At 27.8% G+C, this 22,471-nt stretch overlaps 1 protein-coding gene across 1 annotated transcript; it reads right to left on the bottom strand.

The window, feature by feature from the left end:
- Positions 1-696: 696 nt before the first annotated feature.
- LOC122534863 (probable ribonuclease ZC3H12C) lies at positions 697-22,295 on the bottom strand. Its single transcript, XM_043665878.1, has 8 exons — positions 21,731-22,295; positions 10,962-11,090; positions 9,251-9,359; positions 4,376-4,841; positions 2,687-2,972; positions 2,225-2,549; positions 1,187-1,442; positions 697-1,074 (listed from the first exon to the last, which is right to left on the bottom strand). The coding sequence occupies exons 1-8, from the start codon at positions 21,836-21,838 to the stop codon at positions 726-728; spliced, it is 2,028 nt and encodes a 675-aa protein (XP_043521813.1). The 5' UTR covers positions 21,839-22,295; the 3' UTR covers positions 697-725.
- Between the last annotated feature and the right edge of the window lie 176 nt (positions 22,296-22,471).

Raw genomic sequence — 22,471 nt, 5'->3', positions numbered from 1 at the left:
TTTGAAAGAGAAATTCAATATCAATGGTCTCATTAATTTGATGCCACCCATGAGATGTGTATAATTAATATACATAGTTTTACAGTCCATAGATTTATATATTTGTTTTATATTTATATTATTTATACTTTCGCATAATGTTAGGTTTTGTAATAATTAAGATAATCTATATAGTTTAAAATATAGATAACCGGTAAATTATGAAAAAATTTAATGTTAAACTTTTGAGATATCCTTTCCAACAGAATACACAAACTCAAAAAATAATTATAAATCAAATATAAAAGAATAAAAAAGATTACAATTAGATAAGATTAGAAATATAATATAACATAAGATAACAGTTCATATACTTTTATAAGAAAAGTGATATAAACAACAAGTCACAGCTAGAGATAAAAATTCAACCCTGAGCAAAAATGTATAGCGATTTAACTCATTACATCACCTGATTTGCTATTCATTAGATAAAGCTATCTCAAAATTTTAATGTTAAATATGTCGTAAATTATTAATGTCTATGTGCAAAATCATACAGTTCTTATTAGAAAATAAATAATTTGTTTACAAAAATATTAATTATATAACAAACATTTGCTTAATCTTTTTTTAAAATTTTGTATGATTGAATATATTTTTTGAATGTTTTAACATTTTTTACCTATTGATATATTCGTTTAATAAATAAAAATTAAATAAATGTACGAAATGATTTTCTTATTCCATTATTGGGGATACATTTTCAAAATAGCAACACAGATTTCCACTGCATCTGTTTCAAATGGATGAATTAGCATAGCGGTTCTCACATGTTCCTCAGGAAAAACATTTGACAAATGATAATGTATTTTTGCTCTGATGTCGAGAAAATCCCTTAACATGTCTGGCGGCATAGCTGAATATAAGGGAGATATATGGACATTTAATTGTGAATCTGAAGCACCCAATCGTTGATTCGATCCTGATGGTAAAGTCATGTTTGAATTATTTGACAACCATGCTTGGTAAGAATCTGGCGCTGAAGCAATACGTGTTACATGTTGATGATGCTGTCCTCCTTCAGTATGGTCCCAACTAGACAATTGAAACGCTTATAAAAACATTTTTCTTACTTGCAATTTCTGTTTAATTGAATCTTAAAATCAATATCGTAATATTACAATCGTAGAAAAAAATAAAAACTCACTTCATGCCAACTTTATAGGCTGATTCGTTGCTAGAATGTCTAGTTAAAGATCTGTGCTGTGCTGTAGAAGATGTTATTACAGTTTGCTGTGATAATGAATTTATTTGAGATGTTTGTTGATATTGTCTCAGCTGGTGGAGTCGAGGATCGTAGACTGGATTTAAAGTCAACTGTCTCTGCAATTTTTTATGTATATTTGGTGGTTCTGTTTCTGGTTTATTCATTCTTCCTGTTGACCGGCAGGGAGAACGATAACCTAAAATTGAATGAAAATGAGTTTTAATAGAAGCAAATAAATATAAGAATAAATATACAAATAAAAAAGGAAAGCTTTCAGTATGGTGACAATAGGAAGAGGGACTTATATAACTGTATTTAGGGGGAGAGAGGGGGAAGGGGATATACAAAAATACAAATCTGAAAAAATTTTTTAAAGAAAATGAACAGTTTTGCAATAAATAAAGTTTTTATTTCATACTTAGCATTATGGGAACCAAGATTGCTCCAAGTTGCATGAATTTGTCACTTAATCTTTTGACTGCGCCCAGCGCCTACAGGCGCTGGGTGAGATTTTTTCATTTAAGCTAATAACGCCATTAGACGCCAATCATTTTATAAAGAAGAGCTTGAGCAGAAATAATATATAAATATATCTCGCAAAAGATGTAGATTTGATGTGCTTTGTTTCTGAGTGTTCCACAGTCAAAAGATTAAGCCTACTTAAGCTCGTCTATGTTAGGTCATGTCTATGCTATCTGTCTAAGTCATGCAATTTATAGCAATCTTGGTTCCCATAATGTTAAAGTGATGTAAAATAAAAACTCCATTTATTCCTAAATTGTTCATTTATTTCCTAAAAATATCTTTATCAGATTCTCTTCAATGCCATCATTGACTAATAATGCAAGTCTGAAGTTTTTCTAGAAGGAAATAATCTAGTATATATATAAGGAAATAATCTAGTATATATATAATTTATTAATACATAATTTCAGAAGAGCATACTTTGTCAAAAATATTAATCGTCGTACATCTTACCTTGAGAACTTGTGGTAGATGGAACTTGTGACCCATGTATAGTAGAATTTATTGGTTGTTCAAGCATAACATTTTCTGCTGATCTACTTTTTGTAACTGAAGGTAACGACTGAATAGTAGTAGTTACCATTGATTTGGTTTTACAAAGTGGTTGGTGCTGATATGTATTGGAAGATATATTGTTTGATGCAAATACACTTGGATTTGAACCTTTTACTTGAAGCTGCTTTTGCACATGTTCTACTAATTTCTCTGTAACTGATTTCTGAGGATGCAGGCCTCTTTCAGGATGTCGAAATTTACATTTATTCCCATAAGTACATTTCTACAACGAAAGAGATTAGTTTTCATTTGTTTTTTATTATTTTACCTTCTTAATGATTGCTATTTCTAATAAATCCTCTAAAGAGAATTAACTATTCTTTAAATAATTTAATAAAATATATGCAATATTTAACATACTTTCGCATATGGGCAAGGTGGTGCAGGATCGGTTTTTTGAGGAAAAGTTTTTAAAAAATTATCTAACGTGGGACCACTTCTACCTAGTGGATCATCTGGTGGCATAAAACGATCATTTACAAAGGTATACATTAAAATTCTTTCTTCTATAACTTTTCGAAACTCTGGATTTTCCTGTGCCAAATCCCTATAATTATCATTGCTGACAACAATACCATCAATTTCTGCTGCTAGTTTTAAGATATAACGATCATCGTAACAAATCATTCTTTTGCCACCAACTAATCTAAAATAGAAAATTAAAATTGAAAATAATAACTATTTAATTTTATTTCTTATAAATTATTGTTACTATTGCTTTAACAAAGTATTATTCAGAGTATTAATTATTAATATTTTCGTAACATGTTTAGACAGTAAATAAATATTTATAATTAAATACTTTTGAATATGTTTCACAGTAATCGCTTAGTTTTAAATATATTTTCTCCAAATATGTTAAAAATAGTAAGGACCCAAAGTATAATATTTGCAAGTTGCAAGAAGTTTCTTTTTTTGAATCGAATTTTATTAAAAAATTTTTTAACTTCCTTCGCTTTTCTTCAAGGTGTTTTTAAAGCTTTTTCAAAACCAAACAAATACTGAAATAGTATGTTGTGCTCTATAATATTAATAACATTAAAAATATCTTGTGCTATTGTATATTTGGTAAGTTTTCTGTAGCATAGAAATTGATTCACTATTTCGTTATTTTTTATTCAAAATAAAACAAAACAATTCTATTACATAAGCTTTATCGTTAATATCAGTTGATTCATCAATTTGTAAAGTAAAATGTCGTTTGAAAAGTTTATGTATGAAGTTTGAAAAACTTTTTTCATGTTTTTCTCAACATTATCTGAGATTTTTAATTCTATTCTTTTATTGTAATCTGAATGAAAAATTTTCGTGGTTTTCTTTTTTATTTTTAGTATTTAGTTTTATTTTATGAAATTAACAAATTTAATATTATTTAAATTGTATATCAATTTGCTTAATTTGTACATCAACAATGATGTACAAATAATCTTCTAACATAATTAATACTTTTGAAATAATCTTTAGTATTTGAAACAAGATTAGAGTGCTAGTAAAATGGCATTTTAATTGAACAAGAATCATTGCGTTATTGGAATCAAATAAAAGACAGTGTGAAATGCCATTATTAATTACTACTTCATACATATTTTGCTTAATATCATATGTTGTTTTAATAATAAATTTATTTACTATGCTTTATTCTGATGTTGAAAATGTTTTTAAAGTTCATACCAGACTTGGATATAATAATTACTGAAAATAGAGATGTTGATTATAGTGTTTGTACAAACATTTTATCTGTAACTTGTACGTAATAAAATTTGTTCAAGTATAATTTCCTAGGTCCTAAGTAGCTTTTAGCGTGTCGTACTTTTATAATTTCGTGAAATGTTAGTTAATGATCATCAATGAATATTAATGACTATTCTGAGAGCATGTCTACTTGAATTTTATGCCAATTTTGTTTCGTTTGTTTCCATTTATGTGTGTTTCAGATATTAGTAGTCAATATTAATTACTACATACTTTTTTATGTTGCTGCACGTTATGAGAAATTGTTACGCTAAATTGAATTATTGTTATTAATTTATAATTTATTGATATACAAACCTAGATGGAGTGAAAACTAACAAACGGTCCCTTTCCAATTCTCCTAAAATTTCTTGATCAGCGATAGGATTATCAATCCTAGAGGTTTCCTTCCTCCACTTTGGTACAAACACGGTGATTTCTTTGTGCCCTCGAGCCTTAAACCAGTCTACACAAATTTTAATTCCTCTACAAGAAAATATTTCATTGTTTCCGTGGCTCATCGCCACGTTGCTTCCATCAATTACAACAGATCTAAGACTACTGGAGCATCCACTGTTTTCGCTAGACATGAAGTCAGTGTCTGTGACGTTATCAGCCTCTTCTGGCGTGTCGACTGATTTTTGAGAGCAACTAGCACCGAGTTTTATCAACTCGGCCAAAAGTTCATTTTGTTCTGGATCTGGACCCAATTTCTCTAGCGCTGTCTGAAGTAAACGTTCCGTATATCCAAGTTTAAGGGCGAATTCTACTCGAGCAGTGTACCCTAAGAAACAAATGTTTAATTATTTTAATAATACACGACGATACCCTGTGTAAAGTTAGGGTTAAACATATTGTGAGAATATTAATCAATAAACTGAGCAGCGATTTCAACTGAATGCTATATACATTATATAGAGATTCAGGCAACTGTGAAAAGTATCTTTTGTTTAATTGAAGTTAGAAAAGAATGTTAGAGAAAAAAGATGAAAATTTTAAAATAAGCCACGTTGGCATTGACGATCATATTTCTTTTTTTGGCAAATGTAATAATGTATTGTATTTTGCACTTGCATTATTTTTTTAAATAGAAACTTTTTTTTATTAGGGTTGATTAGCTTAAAAGCTAATTAGCTGATTAGCTTATTCTAATCTTTAATTGTGAGAGACAAGGACAAGGATTCGCGAATTTGTTTTCCTCATCAAAATTGAAATTAAATATATTTTATCAATTGTCAAATTCATCAATTTTCGATCATATTATTCCAATACTTTTTTTACATAGAATAACAAGCGAATTTGACGTACGCAAAAAAAAAGTATATTTACTTATACACAGATTAACAATAAGTAGTCTATTTTGAATCTTTCATCTATTTTTCTCTAGCATTTTAATTCTAACATTCTAATTCCAACCAACAAAAAGACGTCTTTTGTTGCATGAATCACTTTGTATACAGCTTTAAATAATGCTTTGAACGATAACTAGCGAAAGGATTCTTTTTTTTATAGGGGATTCTGATATCAAAAGTTTGATTTTGAAACCTCAATATATATAACACTTTATAATACCTATTACTGTTTATATACATGAATATATACAATACTTTGAAACTTCAATATATATAGTACTTTATGATACATATTACTGTTTATATACATAAATATATACAATACGTTGAAACTTCAATATATATAATATTCTATGATATATGTGACTGTTTATATACATAAATATATACAATACTTTGAAACTTCAATATATATAGTACTTTATGATACATATTACTGTTTATATACATAAATATATACAATACGTTGAAACTTCAATATATATAATATTCTATGATATATGTGACTGTTTATATACATAAATATATACAATACTTTGAAACTTTAATATATATAGCACTTTATGATACATATTACTGTTTATATACATAAATATATACAATACGTTGAAACTTCAATATATATAATATTCTATGATATATGTGACTGTTTATATACATAAATATATACAATACTTTGAAACTTTAATATATATAGCACTTTATGATACATATTACTGTTTATATACATAAATATATACAATACGTTGAAACTTCAATATATATAATATTCTATGATATATGTGACTGTTTATATACATAAATATATACAATACTTTGAAACTTTAATATATATAGCACTTTATGATACATATTACTGTTTATATACATAAATATATACAATACGTTGAAACTTCAATATATATAATATTCTATGATATATGTGACTGTTTATATACATAAATATATACAATACTTTGAAACTTCAATATATATAATATTTTATGTTATCATAATATATATAATATTTTTTACAATTGGACAAGGCAAAGTATATACTGATAGAGACGAGTTTTAAAATTTCATTATTTAAAATTAAATGATTTTGAATCATGAATTTCAAAGACTTAAAAAAATCACATCTACACTGAATGTATTTTCAATATATGTATGTATCAATCGATGGATAATCATTTATTCATTGTTTTTTCATCAGTTAAGATCGCAAAACAATTTCCAATGCATTAAGTTGATGCGCGAACGAATCTGATCGTGAGACAAAGTCAGGAAATACCAGAAAGTAGAAAGTATGTGAAACTCGATGCGAAATCAGGAAGTCACTAATTGTAAGAAACAGGTAGGTACAAAAGATGTTATAAAAGCGTCGTAATTGTAATTATTAATGTCGATTTTACAAACAAGCCTAATGTTTAAAATTAGAAGATATCTTTAAATTACAAGCAATTAAATTATGTGTTATGTGTATTACATAATTACATAATTAAATGTAAAAATAAGACTACTGTTATTATTATGAAAATTTATTTAAGAAGCATTAATTGAAAAAATGTTAGTGGAATGATTCAAATTTTTTCGTTGAAATAAAAAAAGTGAAAGATTTTAGTGATGTTGCGGATTATAATATTTTTAGAAACATTAATTCTTACACATTTTTACACATAAAAATAAAAGAAAATGAAGGAAGAATGAAAAAAATTCATGGTACGAAAGATTAATTAAAATTAGGTTGCTTTGAGGAAAATTTCGTGATGTTGCCCATAACTCTGGAATAATTATGTAGCAACATGATTTAATGTGCATACACGTACGTACAAACAATTTGAAAATTTTTTAGTATTCGTCTTTTAGATTCAGATGATTGGCGAAATTAGAAAAAGTTTCTCTCCGATTTCAATGATTTTTGAATGTGTTGCAAATATCGACATTTTGAGCAATTTTTTCTTGATACATGTAACCAGCGGTCAGATTCAGTTTCCAAGATGTTCACAAAATATTTATTTAAAAAATTTTGCACCATTAAATCCTTTAAAGCTAAAGCTATTGAGTAAACTAACAACTAACAGAGTATGTAAAGCATAGATAAATAAAGAGATAGAAAAAAAGAAAAATTCTGAGAGGTTTGGATATTTTGTTAGAATTCCATTACATTCCATCGAGTGCTAAGATATTTATATATTAAAAATAGTAAATCTATTATACTCTATGAAAACCATTATATTACATTTGGATATAGGGCAAAGGATACGTATTTAGTGTTTGAGAAGTTTAAGCTAGGATAAGAAAAAATAGAAATAAATGCTATATAAAATGTGTTGATAGAACATCAAAAAACTGTGTATTTTCAAGATGGCCAAAGCAGTAAAATTGTTGAGAAAACAAAAATTGTAAAGACTATACTAAAAATATTAAATTTTTGAGAAATAGTAACAACTTACTGTTACAATTTCGTGTAATGTTTATATAAAATATTGAAGTAACGAAAGAATAGATAAATTTCTTTTTCAAATAATCATGTAATAATAATTATTTGTTTATATATAAGTATTATAAATATGAAATTTAATAATAATACTACTCATAGTATATATGGTTTTTCGAATAATATCACTGAAATATGATACAGAAATGATAAAAAATAAGCATACGACAAAATTATAGTTTAAATCAGAGCTATCTACAAAAACATAAGAAGAATTTACACTCTGTCTGCATATACACTGAGGCATAATTAGATACTAGAGCTTTATTAGAAAAAGACCTATATTAATAATAACTATGATGAAAGAAAATTAAAATATTGCCAAGTACTTGCCTACGTGGAGATTACATTATTACAAACTATTGATAAAACCATGAGCTAAAAATAAATACCATATATTTATTAATAATAGTAAGAAATATAAAATATCTAGTAATAAATCAGTGATGCAACGATTACTATCAAGTAAAATTAATTGAATTTAGTACGCTAAACTTAGAAGCTCAAATAAAATGAAAATAAATCTTACTTAAAAGTACGTTAAATAAATAATACAATAAATATCGAGATAGTTCGAAGATATTGAGTTTTGAAAAGGAGATTTTTGAAATAGAATATGAGAAAAAGTATTAGTACATTTGACAAAGAGGATTAGTTAAAAGTTTGATAGTTAGCAGGAGAACATTTAATTTCTACGAGTTAGAAAATTTGTGCTTTAAAATGGGTCTAAAATAAAAGAAGCAGGTGCACAAGGACAAACTCACCGAGGAAAGTAGTAAGAAACCGGATCTCGACATCATAGACTCAAATATCTATAATGGCCTGTCACATAAAGAAGCTTAGGATCTTCGGTTGGAACACACGAAGCATCAGTGCCAGGAGGGGAGGAATTCCTAAAATGTTAGAGAAATTTGTGATAGGTGTGTGCATGATGTCATGATAAAAAGTTTAAATATGACTTTAAAGTGCATGATTTTAATGTACTGTATATTTAAGAGAGGTTTGAGGAGAAGTGATGACTATACTCATCCAAGGCAAAGGTTTCAATTTATGTTTACCGACAGATTAGCACACGTGACATAAACCTATTGTCGATCTCCACATAGGTAAGTACAAAGCTTTTTCGAGATAAGCTTACTTTACAGAATACAATATTACCGATATAATATTAAAACTGATAATAATATATATTATCTTGATAAACTGTTAAAGATTTATATTTATAATAACGTAGTTAATTTTATTAAATCGTTGCTGTTAACAATTATTGTTGGGTTAATGCTACTGGTAAAGTATGAACTCTTAATACACTTGGAGTTAGTCAGAGATAAATGATTTACTTTTTACAAGGAAATTATGTACCTGGACTTTGAACGGGCGGACTTTCTTGTACCGTGACATATTCTGCAAATTCAGCAGCCAATGTATCTGAAGCAGTCCGGGACACATTTGAGTGACTTGCAGTAGAAACCTATATACGATTTGAAATTATGCTATTAATCGACGATAACACTGCTCAGCGCATACTTTGCGTTGCAATAGACTGCAGATTTTTGTGCAAATAATAGATGTAGATTTTTGTGCAATAATAGATGTAGATTGCACATAATAGATGAAAATATTCAAAATATAATAACTATGGTAGAATTTAACAGCTGAATCAAATCTTTAGTTAAATCCTATTTTCAATTGCCCTTTCAAAAATACGTAAATTCTATCTCAGCATGAAAATCTATTAATCTGTTAACAAGTGATTTTCATAGAATTTTGTTCCTTAAACACAAATACAAAAATCATTTTTCTCCATTGTCCTCAAATCTTGAGAAAATTAATTTTGAAAGAAAGAGAAACTTTTTTCACGGAAAGTGATTTTATAGACTTTTTTTTCAATATGTTTAAACAATCAAAAAGATGCCTGAAATAATAATATATAAAATTTTGTGGATATTTTTTAATTTGTATTAGAAAATTTAGTCTAGAGGAAAATTTAACTACAGCAGATAATGTAGAAACCACAGTAGATAATATAGAAACCAGAAAAAAAGAAAGGTGCAACACAAATTTTGTTTTTCATCAAGAAACTGAAATAATTGTGTAAGACACGAAGTACTGCCACTGATCCTCAATGTCAACGATTTCTCGATATTCTTTTCTATTCGTTTCATTCGTCAAAATAAGATTGCATTTATAAGCAATGATTTTTAATAAATTACTTGTTATTTTAAATTATATATCAAAATAAAAGATGCGGCAGAGAAAGGAGAAATTGTAAGCATAGGTTTATTTGAAATAAACGAAAATAATGATATTGTTGGTCTTAATACATTATAATACTCATTTAGTAAACATGAAACAATTGTCAAAAACAGCGTATATTCATTGTGAAAACATTTTATGAATGGCGATTCTGTCATTGTCGTACAGCGTTTATTTTGAGCTTGTTTTTACACTCTGCGTTAGGGTAGTGTACTATAAGCTCATGCAATCAACAAATGGGTTAAGAATTTTCATGAAACCGGTTTAATTTTAAAATGAACGTTTCCGGATGTTCGAAGAAATGCAAGAGCTTTAGAAGACATTGAACTATGTTAGTCAAGGCTGCTATTGAACATAACCTAACATGTTCCGCTCGTACTTGGCTTTGCATATTTCTGATAGGTCAATTCGTAGAATATTACGTAACGATTGTTACATTTAAATTTTTGCCTATAAATATAAAGCACAAATTATTCAAAAATTGCAGACTAACGATTTAGTTGTTCGAATTTTTGTGTGCAAATGCTTTTTTTAGTGAGACTAAAAACATGATACACAATTTATCCATGCCATTTCATCTCAGGGAATTTATCGTAATATATGTATATGAATAAACAGAATTGCCGATATTGGTCGTCAGAAAATTTAAGAATGAAATACCAGAGACTAAAGTGACTGTTGAAAGCAATCTCATTATTTAGCATAATTGGCTCGTCCGGAGTTTCGACGAATATTTCGCGCGAGCTGTTTTCTAAATTTAATTTACAAATACTGCTGTTTTCGAAATTTAAATATTTATGAATATTTGAATAAATACCTGCAATTCCACTTGTGAATGAATATTTGTAGATCCGACTGAATCTTCAGCCTCGTAATCACTATCGTAAGAAGAATCTTCAGCGTCAGCAATATTTTCAGTTTCTAGGACGGTATAATCTACGTATTTCTGAAAGCAAAATGAAACAATGTTTTTCAGATTTTTAATACGTAATAAATATATTTTATTCATAAAATTACTATTTACATTCATTCTTCTTATTATTAGTTACAATCTTTTAATTTATGGTTTAAAATTATTGTTCAACACGAGTATTATTTGTCTGAATCAGATACTAAATAAGTAAAAGAAAGTCGTATCATCGTTGTATCAAAATTTATGTGTTAAATATAAAAGAAATGCAATTATTATAATTATATTAAATTTTCCATTATTCAAGTATTTAAATACTTTTTGTTTATTAAATTTCGGATATATTTAAATTTTATGCAAGGAGAACAGTAAAATAAAATTATTCATACAATATTTAAACTTATTGTTAATGCTTTTTGCTCTTATACAAACTATGTCCGATTTAAATGGAAATAGGATCAAATATACAGGGTGTTTCATAACACGTGGGACCCACCTCGGGAGCTGATTGTACGTCTAAAAACAATGAAAAAAAGTCATATAAATACATGTCCTATCTGTTCTTTGTTTACGAGGTATAATGAATTTTATAAACAGAGCAAACTCGATATTAGACTTCCTATGCGGTTTATGCATGATGGAGCTCCGCCGCATTTTAGCCGAGTGGCTAGGCAATTTTTAAATCAACACTTTGCAAATAAATGGATTGGTCGTGGAGGTCCTATTGCATGGCCTGCTCGTTCTCCATATTTGAATCCATTAGATTTTTATTTGTGGGGACATTTAAAATTTATTGTATACGCAACATCGATTGAACATGCTGAAATACTACGAAATAGAATAGAGCAAGGCTTCCGGCAAATTCGAGAAACACCAGGAGTGATAGAGAGAGTAACCAGATCGATGACAAGACGCGTGCAGGCTTGTCTTCAACTGCAAGGTGGTCATTTCGAGCATCTTTTGTAAAGGTAAATTAAAACAGAAAGTTCATTATATCTCATAAACGGAGACAGATAGGACATGACTTTTTTTCATTGTTTACAATCACCTCACGAAGTGTGTCCCACGTGTTATGAAACACCCTGTATACCTAGGAAAACACAAATAACACGAAAAAATGTTTCAGAGAAAAATTCAGACTATTTGCAATTCTTTTATCTATTTGACTTTGCGATGATTTCGAAATGTCCTATGAAGATCATATTAAGATTTTTAAACGAATACATCCATTTTATTATTATTTATTACTTTTAGACGTTTATTACTATATATTCCTTTTAAACGTTTTCAGTACATTACAAATAGGTAAAAGCGCTGCATGTATCCTCCTTCATATCATGCAACTTTTGTTTAAAATATTTTTTCGTATTTTGTCAAATTTTTGGTTTTGTCAGTTTTCAGTTAAAACGAACATATTGTACATAAGAAATATTGTATATACAACATGCGAGCGCGCAAAAAAAGAATGACATGTGGGCGTATAGATATGAATTTTGCATAGATCAGAAAATTAATGCAAACAGTTGGTAAAAAAACAACGAAGGCAACAGTATGCGAGTTAAAGGAAGATTATTTGTTCACGACATTTTTAATTTTTAATTCCTTTTTTATTTTATGTTTTGTTACGAAAATGATTTCCGGTTCCCTTTGGAAAATCCCATTCTACGTTTGAGAGCTTGCCTGGAATCAAAAAGAATATTTGGAAATAAAACATGAAAGTATTTCAGTTGCTCATACTGACTACAAAAGTGGGTCAACTTGTCGGAAGACCACTCTAACATGGAACATAAGCAATGGACAAAATAAAAAAAAAGATTGGTCGGACAGCTTCTTTTCTTCGTTTAAATTATATTAAAATTTTTTCTAATCATTTTGTGTTATAACGTACAAAAAAGCAACTATAAATTGCAATATAAAAATTAGGTTAGTAAATTTTAAGATTTCGACGGTAAGTATATTAATTAACTCTCAATTTAATTTGTCCCTTGGTGTCAAATTTAAAAATATAAATAATTAAATAAGTATAAATTCTTTTATTGGCAATATGTAGATTAATTGTGTAAGATCTACACAAAGAAATCCTACTCTCACGGACAAATCATGTGTAGTCAATTTCGTATCGTGATCTCATTTCCTCTAATTCTGTCTAATGTTTGATCATTTGTTTTAGATTTGTTTCGTTTATATGTTTCAAAACACTAAAAGTGCTTATCAAAGGACTTGAAATATTATTTGCAATTCTGATCTTGAATTCTTATATTTTGTTATCAAAATTATAAATTTCTTTTCAGAAGAAAAAATAAATCGAAAATACAGAATAAAATTTTTCTACAAGATGCTTCATTTCCGAGAAAATTGAGTTTGAATATATTTTGTTGAGAATTGGTACATATACATTTGATAAATTTTCAAACTCGATTGTCTCGAAAACAAAGTATCTTACAAAAACATTTTATTCTTCATTTTTTTTTTTATGCTTTTCATTCTAGTATAATAAAAATAAAAAAATTTAATTTAAAATCTTTGAAAGAAACAAATATAGTACTGTCAAAGTAAAAACTTTATGCTTTAAAATGAGCACAAGATTGATTTTTATGACTTATAATTTTTTATTAAGAAATTGTAACAGTCTAACAATAAGTGGCGATAACTTTTCCGTTTGGCTTAGTATTCTTCTTCACTTTTGGTTTTTTACGAATTGTATCTTCAAAAAACCGACTAGTCGTTGATAATCGAGTTATCCTGGGAACAGAAATTTATTTATTCTGCACTCACAAAAAAGGATTTTTAAAAAATCATGGAAACACTTGATTAGTATGAAAAGTTCGAACAGGGAAGAGGGATAATCAATCATCACTGCAGTCCTATCTCGTCTCCTAGCAAGTGCAGGTCCTCAACTACTCGAGTCATCCGAGATGTCTGCGAAAAATGAGATAAAGAGCAGAAGACACTGATTTTGTTTAATAAAATGTATAAGATACATTAAAAAAAAAAAACGAATCCATGAGTATTATAGTACTATAAATTTTTCTCTGTCAGTAGAAATTGAAAATTATCTGTATGTTATATTTACTAAAGCACTGCTCTACAAATGTCAAGATAATTTAGTTAGGTTAGGTTAGGTTAAGTCAGCTTGGACTGAAATTCGGCAGCATCCCCTCAAAGGAAGTGAAAATTTTCTCCACGTAAAAAAAAAAAAAGAAAATTAGGTCAGGTTAAGTTAGACTTAGGACTTCCCCAACAATTAATAGGATTAAATTTAATTCTTGAAATTTTATTTCTATATTTCTAGATTCTTATTTCTAGATTCAATTGTTAATTTCAGTTTCTGATCATTTTCTCCTTTATTTCAAAATTTGATGTTTCTTTGATAAATTGTAATTTCTATGATTTGCAAAAACTAGCAGAAGCACGAGCATTGCCATTCTATGAAATAGTATTATTTTTTGTTACAAATTCCAAAGGTATTATTGTAATAGCAAAGAAATAAAAATCTGTTTATATACTGAATTACTATTAGTTTAATCAAATCCATAAGTGAAGATATCGCATATGTCGTCACTGTTTCTTGAAATTACATTATTGATTAGTTTCGTTTGAAACAAAACAATTCTTTGTACTATATGCACTACATGTAATTATGTATATGTATTACTTTGTAATGATATACAATTTTGTAATGATGGACAATTTTTTCTGTCATATTAATTCCGAGAGGCAATTCTTTTTTGATTCAACAATTACGTCGTATTTTAGATATATATTAATATTAATATACATATTGTCTTTTAGTCGAGTTATTGTCAGAGAAAAAAAGCTACAGATTCTTTAAAAAAAAAATAATTTTTTCATTTTTATTGGTTTTCGTTGTTTTGTTTCAAAGAATGATTAAGTCTTTTTTTCTTTCTTTAAAGAAAGATCATATTGCGTATGTTATTAAATTAAAGGTTTGATTCATATCTTCAAAAACTATCGACGTTGCCTTTATGATCGATTTAATTTTTCTTTTTTTTTTAAAGATATGGTCTTCCTACGGATATTGCTGATTTGGTCAAGTCAATCACTTATTAATCGAGTCAATATATAAGTTAAGGAAATGTAATTCAAATTCGTCAAAAATTGCAACAATTTTTACGTATGTTTACGTTACTTTCATCTATTGCGAAACGCACCAATTATAGAAAGATGTGATAAACCACGTTCGAGTGACCCGATAAACTACACAAGTTTAATAAAATTAATTACGCCCTAATAATAGTGTAAATAGTATAAAAGAATCGACTTTTCAAAATTCGTTCGATAATAGATTTCTCGAGCCAATTCTTCGAGAAAGTTGTAAAAAAATTGTAAAAAAAAATCACTTTCAATGGATGAATAAATGTGCATCGTCTGAGACAAAGCACGCCCTGAGGTAATGTAAGCCAGGCAAAGTTCATAAATGAAGCTGCAAGTTATGTGTTTCGTGTCGTGTGTATATGTGACTATGCATATCACTTCGAAATACAAGAGAGAGAAAAAAATCGATATTTGTTCAAATGAACTCGACTTGGATTTTGAGTTCTAATGTCGTTGTCTGCCTTGCTAGAAGAGTTCTAGCCAATCAAAATTATATAATGTAAGAATGTGCAAGGCCAATAAGTGCTTGGCTGGGCGTGTGGACCGGTCTGGGTTATAGCAGGACATGTACAGTTATAGATGTGCAAGTTGCTTACTAAGACAGTTAACTAAGATCGAGACTTGAGTAGTTGACGTCCACATTCAGCCACGAGGATTAGGCACGTGTAGACCTTGTCACGACCACCCCCCTCGCCGACAAATATTAATCAAACTCACAGTCAACAACATTATAGGGGACATATATTGTAATATAGAACATTCGATTTCCCGCGCGAGACATTATGTTGAGTCGACAGTGAAAATTAACCTCTTAGGTACGACTGGATTTTGCGCGGGCTGTTTCTCTGTATGGCAGAGTTTGACGCGAATTACGCGTAAACAATACAGCACTGCAATGTGTAACGGAAAGTCACTATAGTGGCGTATCGTACCTAAGAGGTTAAAAGCAACCTAAAAAAGTTATTATTAAGGAGAAGAATATCGTGCACACACACTAGGCTTGGACAAATCAATAATTGTTTTCAAATCGAGATACTTGGAGAGTTTGCGTTTCAATGTGTCTAGAAAAAAATTAATGCTAACTTTCGAAAAGATTTTCTTGTATTTGTTATCTCGGACACTTATATTTTTCTGAGTATAAATAATTATACCATCCACTGACGTTAACGAATTTTTCATTACTGTAAAGTGACTTGTATCACTTTCGCAATAAACAGTTTATAAAAATTATTGATTTATGTTAATTTTGCAGGATGTGCTTTACTGAAATATTTGATAAGACATATTATATTATTCAATTTAAGAACATTGATGAATAAATTATACAATAAAAATAATCTATATACATTGTATTTCATGTAAAAGTTTTAAACGTATAAATTCAAAAGATTTTTTATTATAATTAATATTTATAAAATACATAAAAAATAACAAAATTCATTAGTACATTTTGAAACATAAGTATAAGTAATTTATGTAAAGCATTTCATATTCGGGCATTTTATTTTGTTTTAAATTTTTTAAATAAATATGGTAAATTTGGGGCATATAAGGAAGCAAATCTATCATATCTTTATATTTTGCTATAGTAACAGGACAAACACCTGCGCATAAAAGCTCCATTTTTATTTATGAATAATATCTTGGTTTTCTTTTCTTTGATGACAAGTCCAAATTAGAAATTCTGCTTTTGTGAAACATTTTGTAAGAGATATCACGATGAAATCTTATTCACAGAATTTTTAGCCAACTGACATTAACGAATTGCTATTTTTCATTACTGTAAAGTTATTTGTGCCATTTTAAAAATAAGCATTTTTATCATTTCTCTAATTATATCCAAACTTTTATCAAGAAAATTTCACTGGTTTTTAACATATTGATTGTAAATTAAAATAAGAAGATCATGTAAAATTTTAATTAATCTAATTACTAACTTCACTTTTTAAAAAGTGACTTTATAGGAAGTCACTTATTGAAAAGTCAAAAAATGACTTGTGCCACTTTTAAAATAAACAGCTCGATTAAAAAAATTATCTTAATCTAAAATTCTTATTCACAAGAATTTAGATGCAATCGAAGAAAGAATCTAGGTTCAAAAAAATTGCTCAGAATTCTTACAAATTTCGATTTGATGTATTTGTATTTTTTATTTACATTTGTGATGTATATCAGGAAGTAACATTTAAACTTTGTTCATCTAAAGTTGAAAGGCCAGATAACTAGAAAACTTTTTAAGAAACTTTTAAGAAACATACAAGAGCAAAAAACCATTTATACAGTGCTTTGTATAATGTGCTTATAATGCTCGGGTTAATTGCAATGAAGTGTCAAGGTGTCAACACAATACAAGAATCATTATCGGTGACAAAATAAAAACATTAGACAAAATTATTACATTTTAAATTACACTCTAAATTACTTGAATTATTACACAAAAATATTTTGTTGTACCTTGTCTATGAAATCCCAAAATACTAATAGCAGAAAATGTGTCATGTAAAAGTGATAACGATAATTTTGATCATAGTAATGTGCTTTGAAAAATATCACTCTCTTAAGAACCCTTAATAATTATGCATATTGTTATTTTTTGAGTTTTTTAAATAAATAAATTTTTACAATTTGAAAAAATGTCTAATATTATGTCATACACTTTATGGAAGTAGATGAATTTTTTAGTAGTTGAATTTATTAAGCATAAAGTAAAAAATAAAATCGGATTCACGAGAAAATTTATTCAGATTAATTCGGTACCCAAAGGGTTAATGAATAGGTGACATGCGTCATCCTATTATAATAAATATGCATTATTAGTATCCTAAAAGTTTGAAATGTACTAAGTATTCGGTATACTAAGAATTCGCCAGGTCTATGGAATATAAATTGTGTTATTCGTAATAACATTATTGGACCATTTTTTACTGATTAAATTGCCAAAAATATGAAAGTTTTATGATTGATGAACCTATTTGGATTGTTGGAAGATATTTCGATATCTCAAGAATTTCAAATGTGATTTCAACATGACGAATGTCCGGCTCTAAATGTAACTCGCTCAAATGTTTGATGGTTTGCACGTTCGACAAATCTAACTCCTCTCTTCTCTGGAGTAAAATTAAATCAACAGTTTATGACGACGTTCTAACAACACCGGAAAATACAAAAGATTATATTAAAATAGCACGTGCTGATATCAATAAGGAAATTGTAAGAAACGATAGAAAGTCGTTATTATGATAGTTATTTTAAGAAATATATTAAAATTGATGGACATCATTATGAATATTTGTTAAAATAAACATTTGAACATTTGTTTCAAATAAACATATGAATATTTGTTTCCTTCAATAATCATTCTATTTTCGTCGTTTCATTATTTTCATTGATTGTTTTTGTATTCAATGACTTTAAAGAGAATGATCTTGAAAAATTCTTTTTGCCTATCGTCACATTTGCTCTTTTGAACCAAGTACTTTTCTCTTCTGATGCTTTTTCCTGTCATAAAAAATAAGCGAAATAAGATTAAGTAGGTTGTACATTAACGATATGTTATCCTATCACAACAATCAATTGGTCATTTATCCGTAATCGTGATTCCTGAATCAAGCAACTAAATATCTACAAAAATATCCAAAATAATGTATTCTTCACAAATTGGAAATTACAAATAAATTCGAGCAAGATAGGATAGGTAAATCACTTTCATCGGAAAATCCAAGAAGCGTAACAAAGCCATAGAAATCATAAGACCAAAAATACCATGGGCTTCGAAAATCAAGTATATATTTAACTGTCACCGTAGATAATCGACTCATATAGAAACCTGTAATAAAATACTGTATCAAACTAGCATAATTAATCTTAACACTCCCTCATATATCCAACAAGCAAGCTTTTTCAACTAGAGCGACTTGCCAAGTGTGGCCAATCACTTAGACACCAAATATAACAAGTGGCCGCTATATCATCCAAAATAAGTTCTAAGAACTGAAATTGCTAAAATTTTATTCATCAAACTGTACATTGCAAACTCCACTCTATACGCCTATATTCAACCCAGAATTGAGCAGTAAACAATTACTTTGTAATCGCAATGAATGATTAAATAGTAAAGATAGTAATCGTGATCATTAATCTAATACTTATTCTAACCTAATAATTATTCTAATAATTCTAATAATTCCAAACTCCATTTTTATTTTAATTATGTAATACCCATTGATACATGTTTAGCAACAGTACTTGATACACTCAATAAATAATTTATAATTCATGGTAAATAATGACATTAGTAACATTTTACAAGAAAAATCATGAATTAAACATTAAACACTGGCATACAAATTCATGCAAAGACATATAAAAACTTATTTTAAGAAATTTTTTAAAAGAAGAAATTAATATTTCCTTCAGTTAACGAGTTAATTTTTATAAGTAACTAATAAGAGAAGATCTATAAATATAGTGCTTCGCTCTCGTGACTGTCATGTTGTCTAGAATTTTGTATCTATAAACTTATACGCATATAGGTATAATTCTATTTTGTTTCCTCTTTAATGCTGCAAAATAAAAATAAAACATCAATTCTTTTAATTCTAATTGTCCTATTGACTCTGTCATAATTGGTCTAAATATAAAAATTTATAAAACAACATTATAAAAAATTCCATTAAGAAACCCTAGTCAGGTATATAGAAAGGTATATAGAATTTTTGACATATCTCGAATTTAAATGTCAAAACTTCGGTTTTGCTAGGATTTGATCTCTCAGTGGTCTTTCTTTGGTTTTCTTTTTTTTTTTTTAGTTGGAATCGAATAAATTTGCTGAATAAATGAGAAAATTAAAACATTTTTTTCTCAGTTTATTAGTTTTCTACACGCCCCCAAAATTTTGATATTTAAATTGCGATACCCTGTATAATAAACGTGAAATATTGATATGTAAAATGAGTATTGAAATTCGTTTCGTTTCTGTTTCGTTCATAATCAGTGTACGAGAGATCAAATGTGAGTGAAATTGAGAGAAAGGTTCGTTCGTGAATTCACTGACCTATACAGGTACCGATATAATTCAAATTGATTTTAATGTAATCAATTGTTTATACATCATAAAAATTATAAAAATTTTAATTTCCTTAATGCAGTGCTTAACTCATCTGTCCTCTGTGTTAATTTAAATCTCATAAAATGTACATGAAATAAGTAAATTAAATACCTAAACACCTGAGAGTAGATTATATACGCAATTGAATAGAAATTTAGTTTATTTACTGTTAGCTAAAAAACTGCAATTTAACTGTCTATCTTTTTATTGCATTGTTTATTATATTATTAATATTATTTTATTAATCTTTCATCACTGTCTTAATTTATTAGATGTTAAAAAATAAATTAAATTAAAAAGAATGAGGGATAGTACCTTTTATATCTGTTATTTATAGTATTTTTTACGTGACGATAATTCAAATAGACACATTTGTGTGCAACAATTCTCTTTAGCTGATTGAGTTTTCTCCAAAGTGGAAAAAAAAAAAAATAAAAAATCATTCGAACGCGGAAGATGTTCTGTTTCATTGTCAGAGAGAAAATATTTTGGTGTATATATGAAGATATCTGGGTAATTTCAAGGTCAACTCTTGAGGTCTACTTTTTTAAATGGAATCATATATTTTTAAGGCAGCGATTGACATTTTCTGTAAAACCGCATTAATTTATATATAACGAAAAATTATTATATATTTAATTTTAACTTTAATTTTGTAAAATCTGTCATACGATAAACAAGATATTCTCATGTTCATATTGTCCTCATTATTCATGCAGTAAATTTCATAAAATTAAAGTTATAATTTGTTAATATCTATTAAATTATAATATATATTAGTGTTTTTTAACATGGATAGGTTAATATTTGTTTATATACCCAAACAATTAATGGGTCAAAAAATAAATCATTCTATTTAAAAAAATGGGAGTGATTTTGAAATCTCAGAAACTATGACATTATATACATTAAAATATTTTCCTGAAATAAAACATCTTTCGTTCAAACGACTTTTTCATATCTCTTTTCATTTTAGAGAAAATTCAGTCACTTTATTTATATATGGTAATATTATACAATGATATAGTATATATATTCCAAATGAAAGTTGTTAAAAGAATAAGCAAGTAAAGTGATTAATTTTAAAATAAATTTATACTTTACACATCAATAATTCATCAATAAAATAAATATAGAAACAGTTTTCTTTCATCTTTTAATATTACTTACTGTTTATTATATACTGTATTATTATAGTATATATCAAAAATGATAAATTATTTTATCTTATTTTAAAGATAAATTATTTTATCTTATTTTAAAGTATTTTTAATCAACAAAAATTTATATTACTGTGTCTAGATCTAATCTAAATTGTTATCTTTAAAAATACAAAACAACATAAATTGTAAATGACAAATTCTGATATCGTAATTTCTAATCTTCAAATAATAATATATAAACAAATTGTTTTAAGAACCAAAAATCAGAAGCATTTACTAAAAGAATTTACCTTTCCGGCGACAGTCATATCTCCTTCCACGAATTGTAATCGATCGTATCCTTTCGCGTCCAAAGACCTTCTCGAATCCGTACAAACACTATTATGTACACAAATCATACACACGAGTACGCGCGCGCACACAGTGCAAAGCACGAAAGGAAGAAAGATGGAAAGAATAAGTAGCTTTCACAAATACATTCCAGGCTTTGATTAAAATACGTCGATCGAGGTTAATACCTTTTATATGTATAACAAAAATCTATAACAATCTATTGAAAAAATCTGTACAGAAAGAACTATGAAAGTCCAAAACACGCTTCCGGGATATTCCGTTAGATCCTGGAACGGTATCGATGTGCAGAAGAAAGCAGGACAAACTCACGACTACTCGCGGCGACGGCCGGTCAGTGAATGGAGCAAGCGAGAGCTACGACGTCATTACCCCCACTACTATCCATGGTCTCCAAGTAATGTCGTCATATGCAGCGATAGCCACGAACGAGGTGAAATACCAATTACATAGTTTATGAACAAACGAAATATGTACCATTTAATTGTATCTTATAAAATGAGGTTAGAATTATATTTGAGCTTACTAATTTCGAACGTTTCTTGTTTTTATTCAATATCATACGACAGAATATATATGTACATACGTCACTTTAGTATGTAAAAGTGTAGTTTTAGTATGTGTAGTTTTATATTGGCTATGTAACTTTCGAAAAGTACCAACGTTAACATAATAAAGTA

The sequence above is a fragment of the Frieseomelitta varia genome, unplaced genomic scaffold, assembly GCF_011392965.1.
Source record: "Frieseomelitta varia isolate USP_RPSP 00005682 unplaced genomic scaffold, Fvar_1.2 scaffold_646, whole genome shotgun sequence".
In the NCBI taxonomy this organism is placed as follows: domain Eukaryota; kingdom Metazoa; phylum Arthropoda; class Insecta; order Hymenoptera; family Apidae; genus Frieseomelitta; species Frieseomelitta varia.
This window is presented reverse-complemented; position numbering and strand designations above follow the sequence as displayed.

Excerpts from the sequence above, each read along its gene's own strand:
- LOC122534863 (XM_043665878.1), bottom strand. The coding sequence starts at position 21,838 with ATGATTTGTGTACATAATAGTGTTTGTACGGATTCGAGAAGGTCTTTG. Across the intron at positions 11,091-21,730 it reads ATATGACTGTCGCCGGAAAG|AAATACGTAGATTATACCGT; the intron begins GTAAATTCTTTT and ends TTTTGCTTTCAG. Across the intron at positions 9,360-10,961 it reads ATTCACAAGTGGAATTGCAG|GTTTCTACTGCAAGTCACTC; the intron begins GTATTTATTCAA and ends AATCGTATATAG.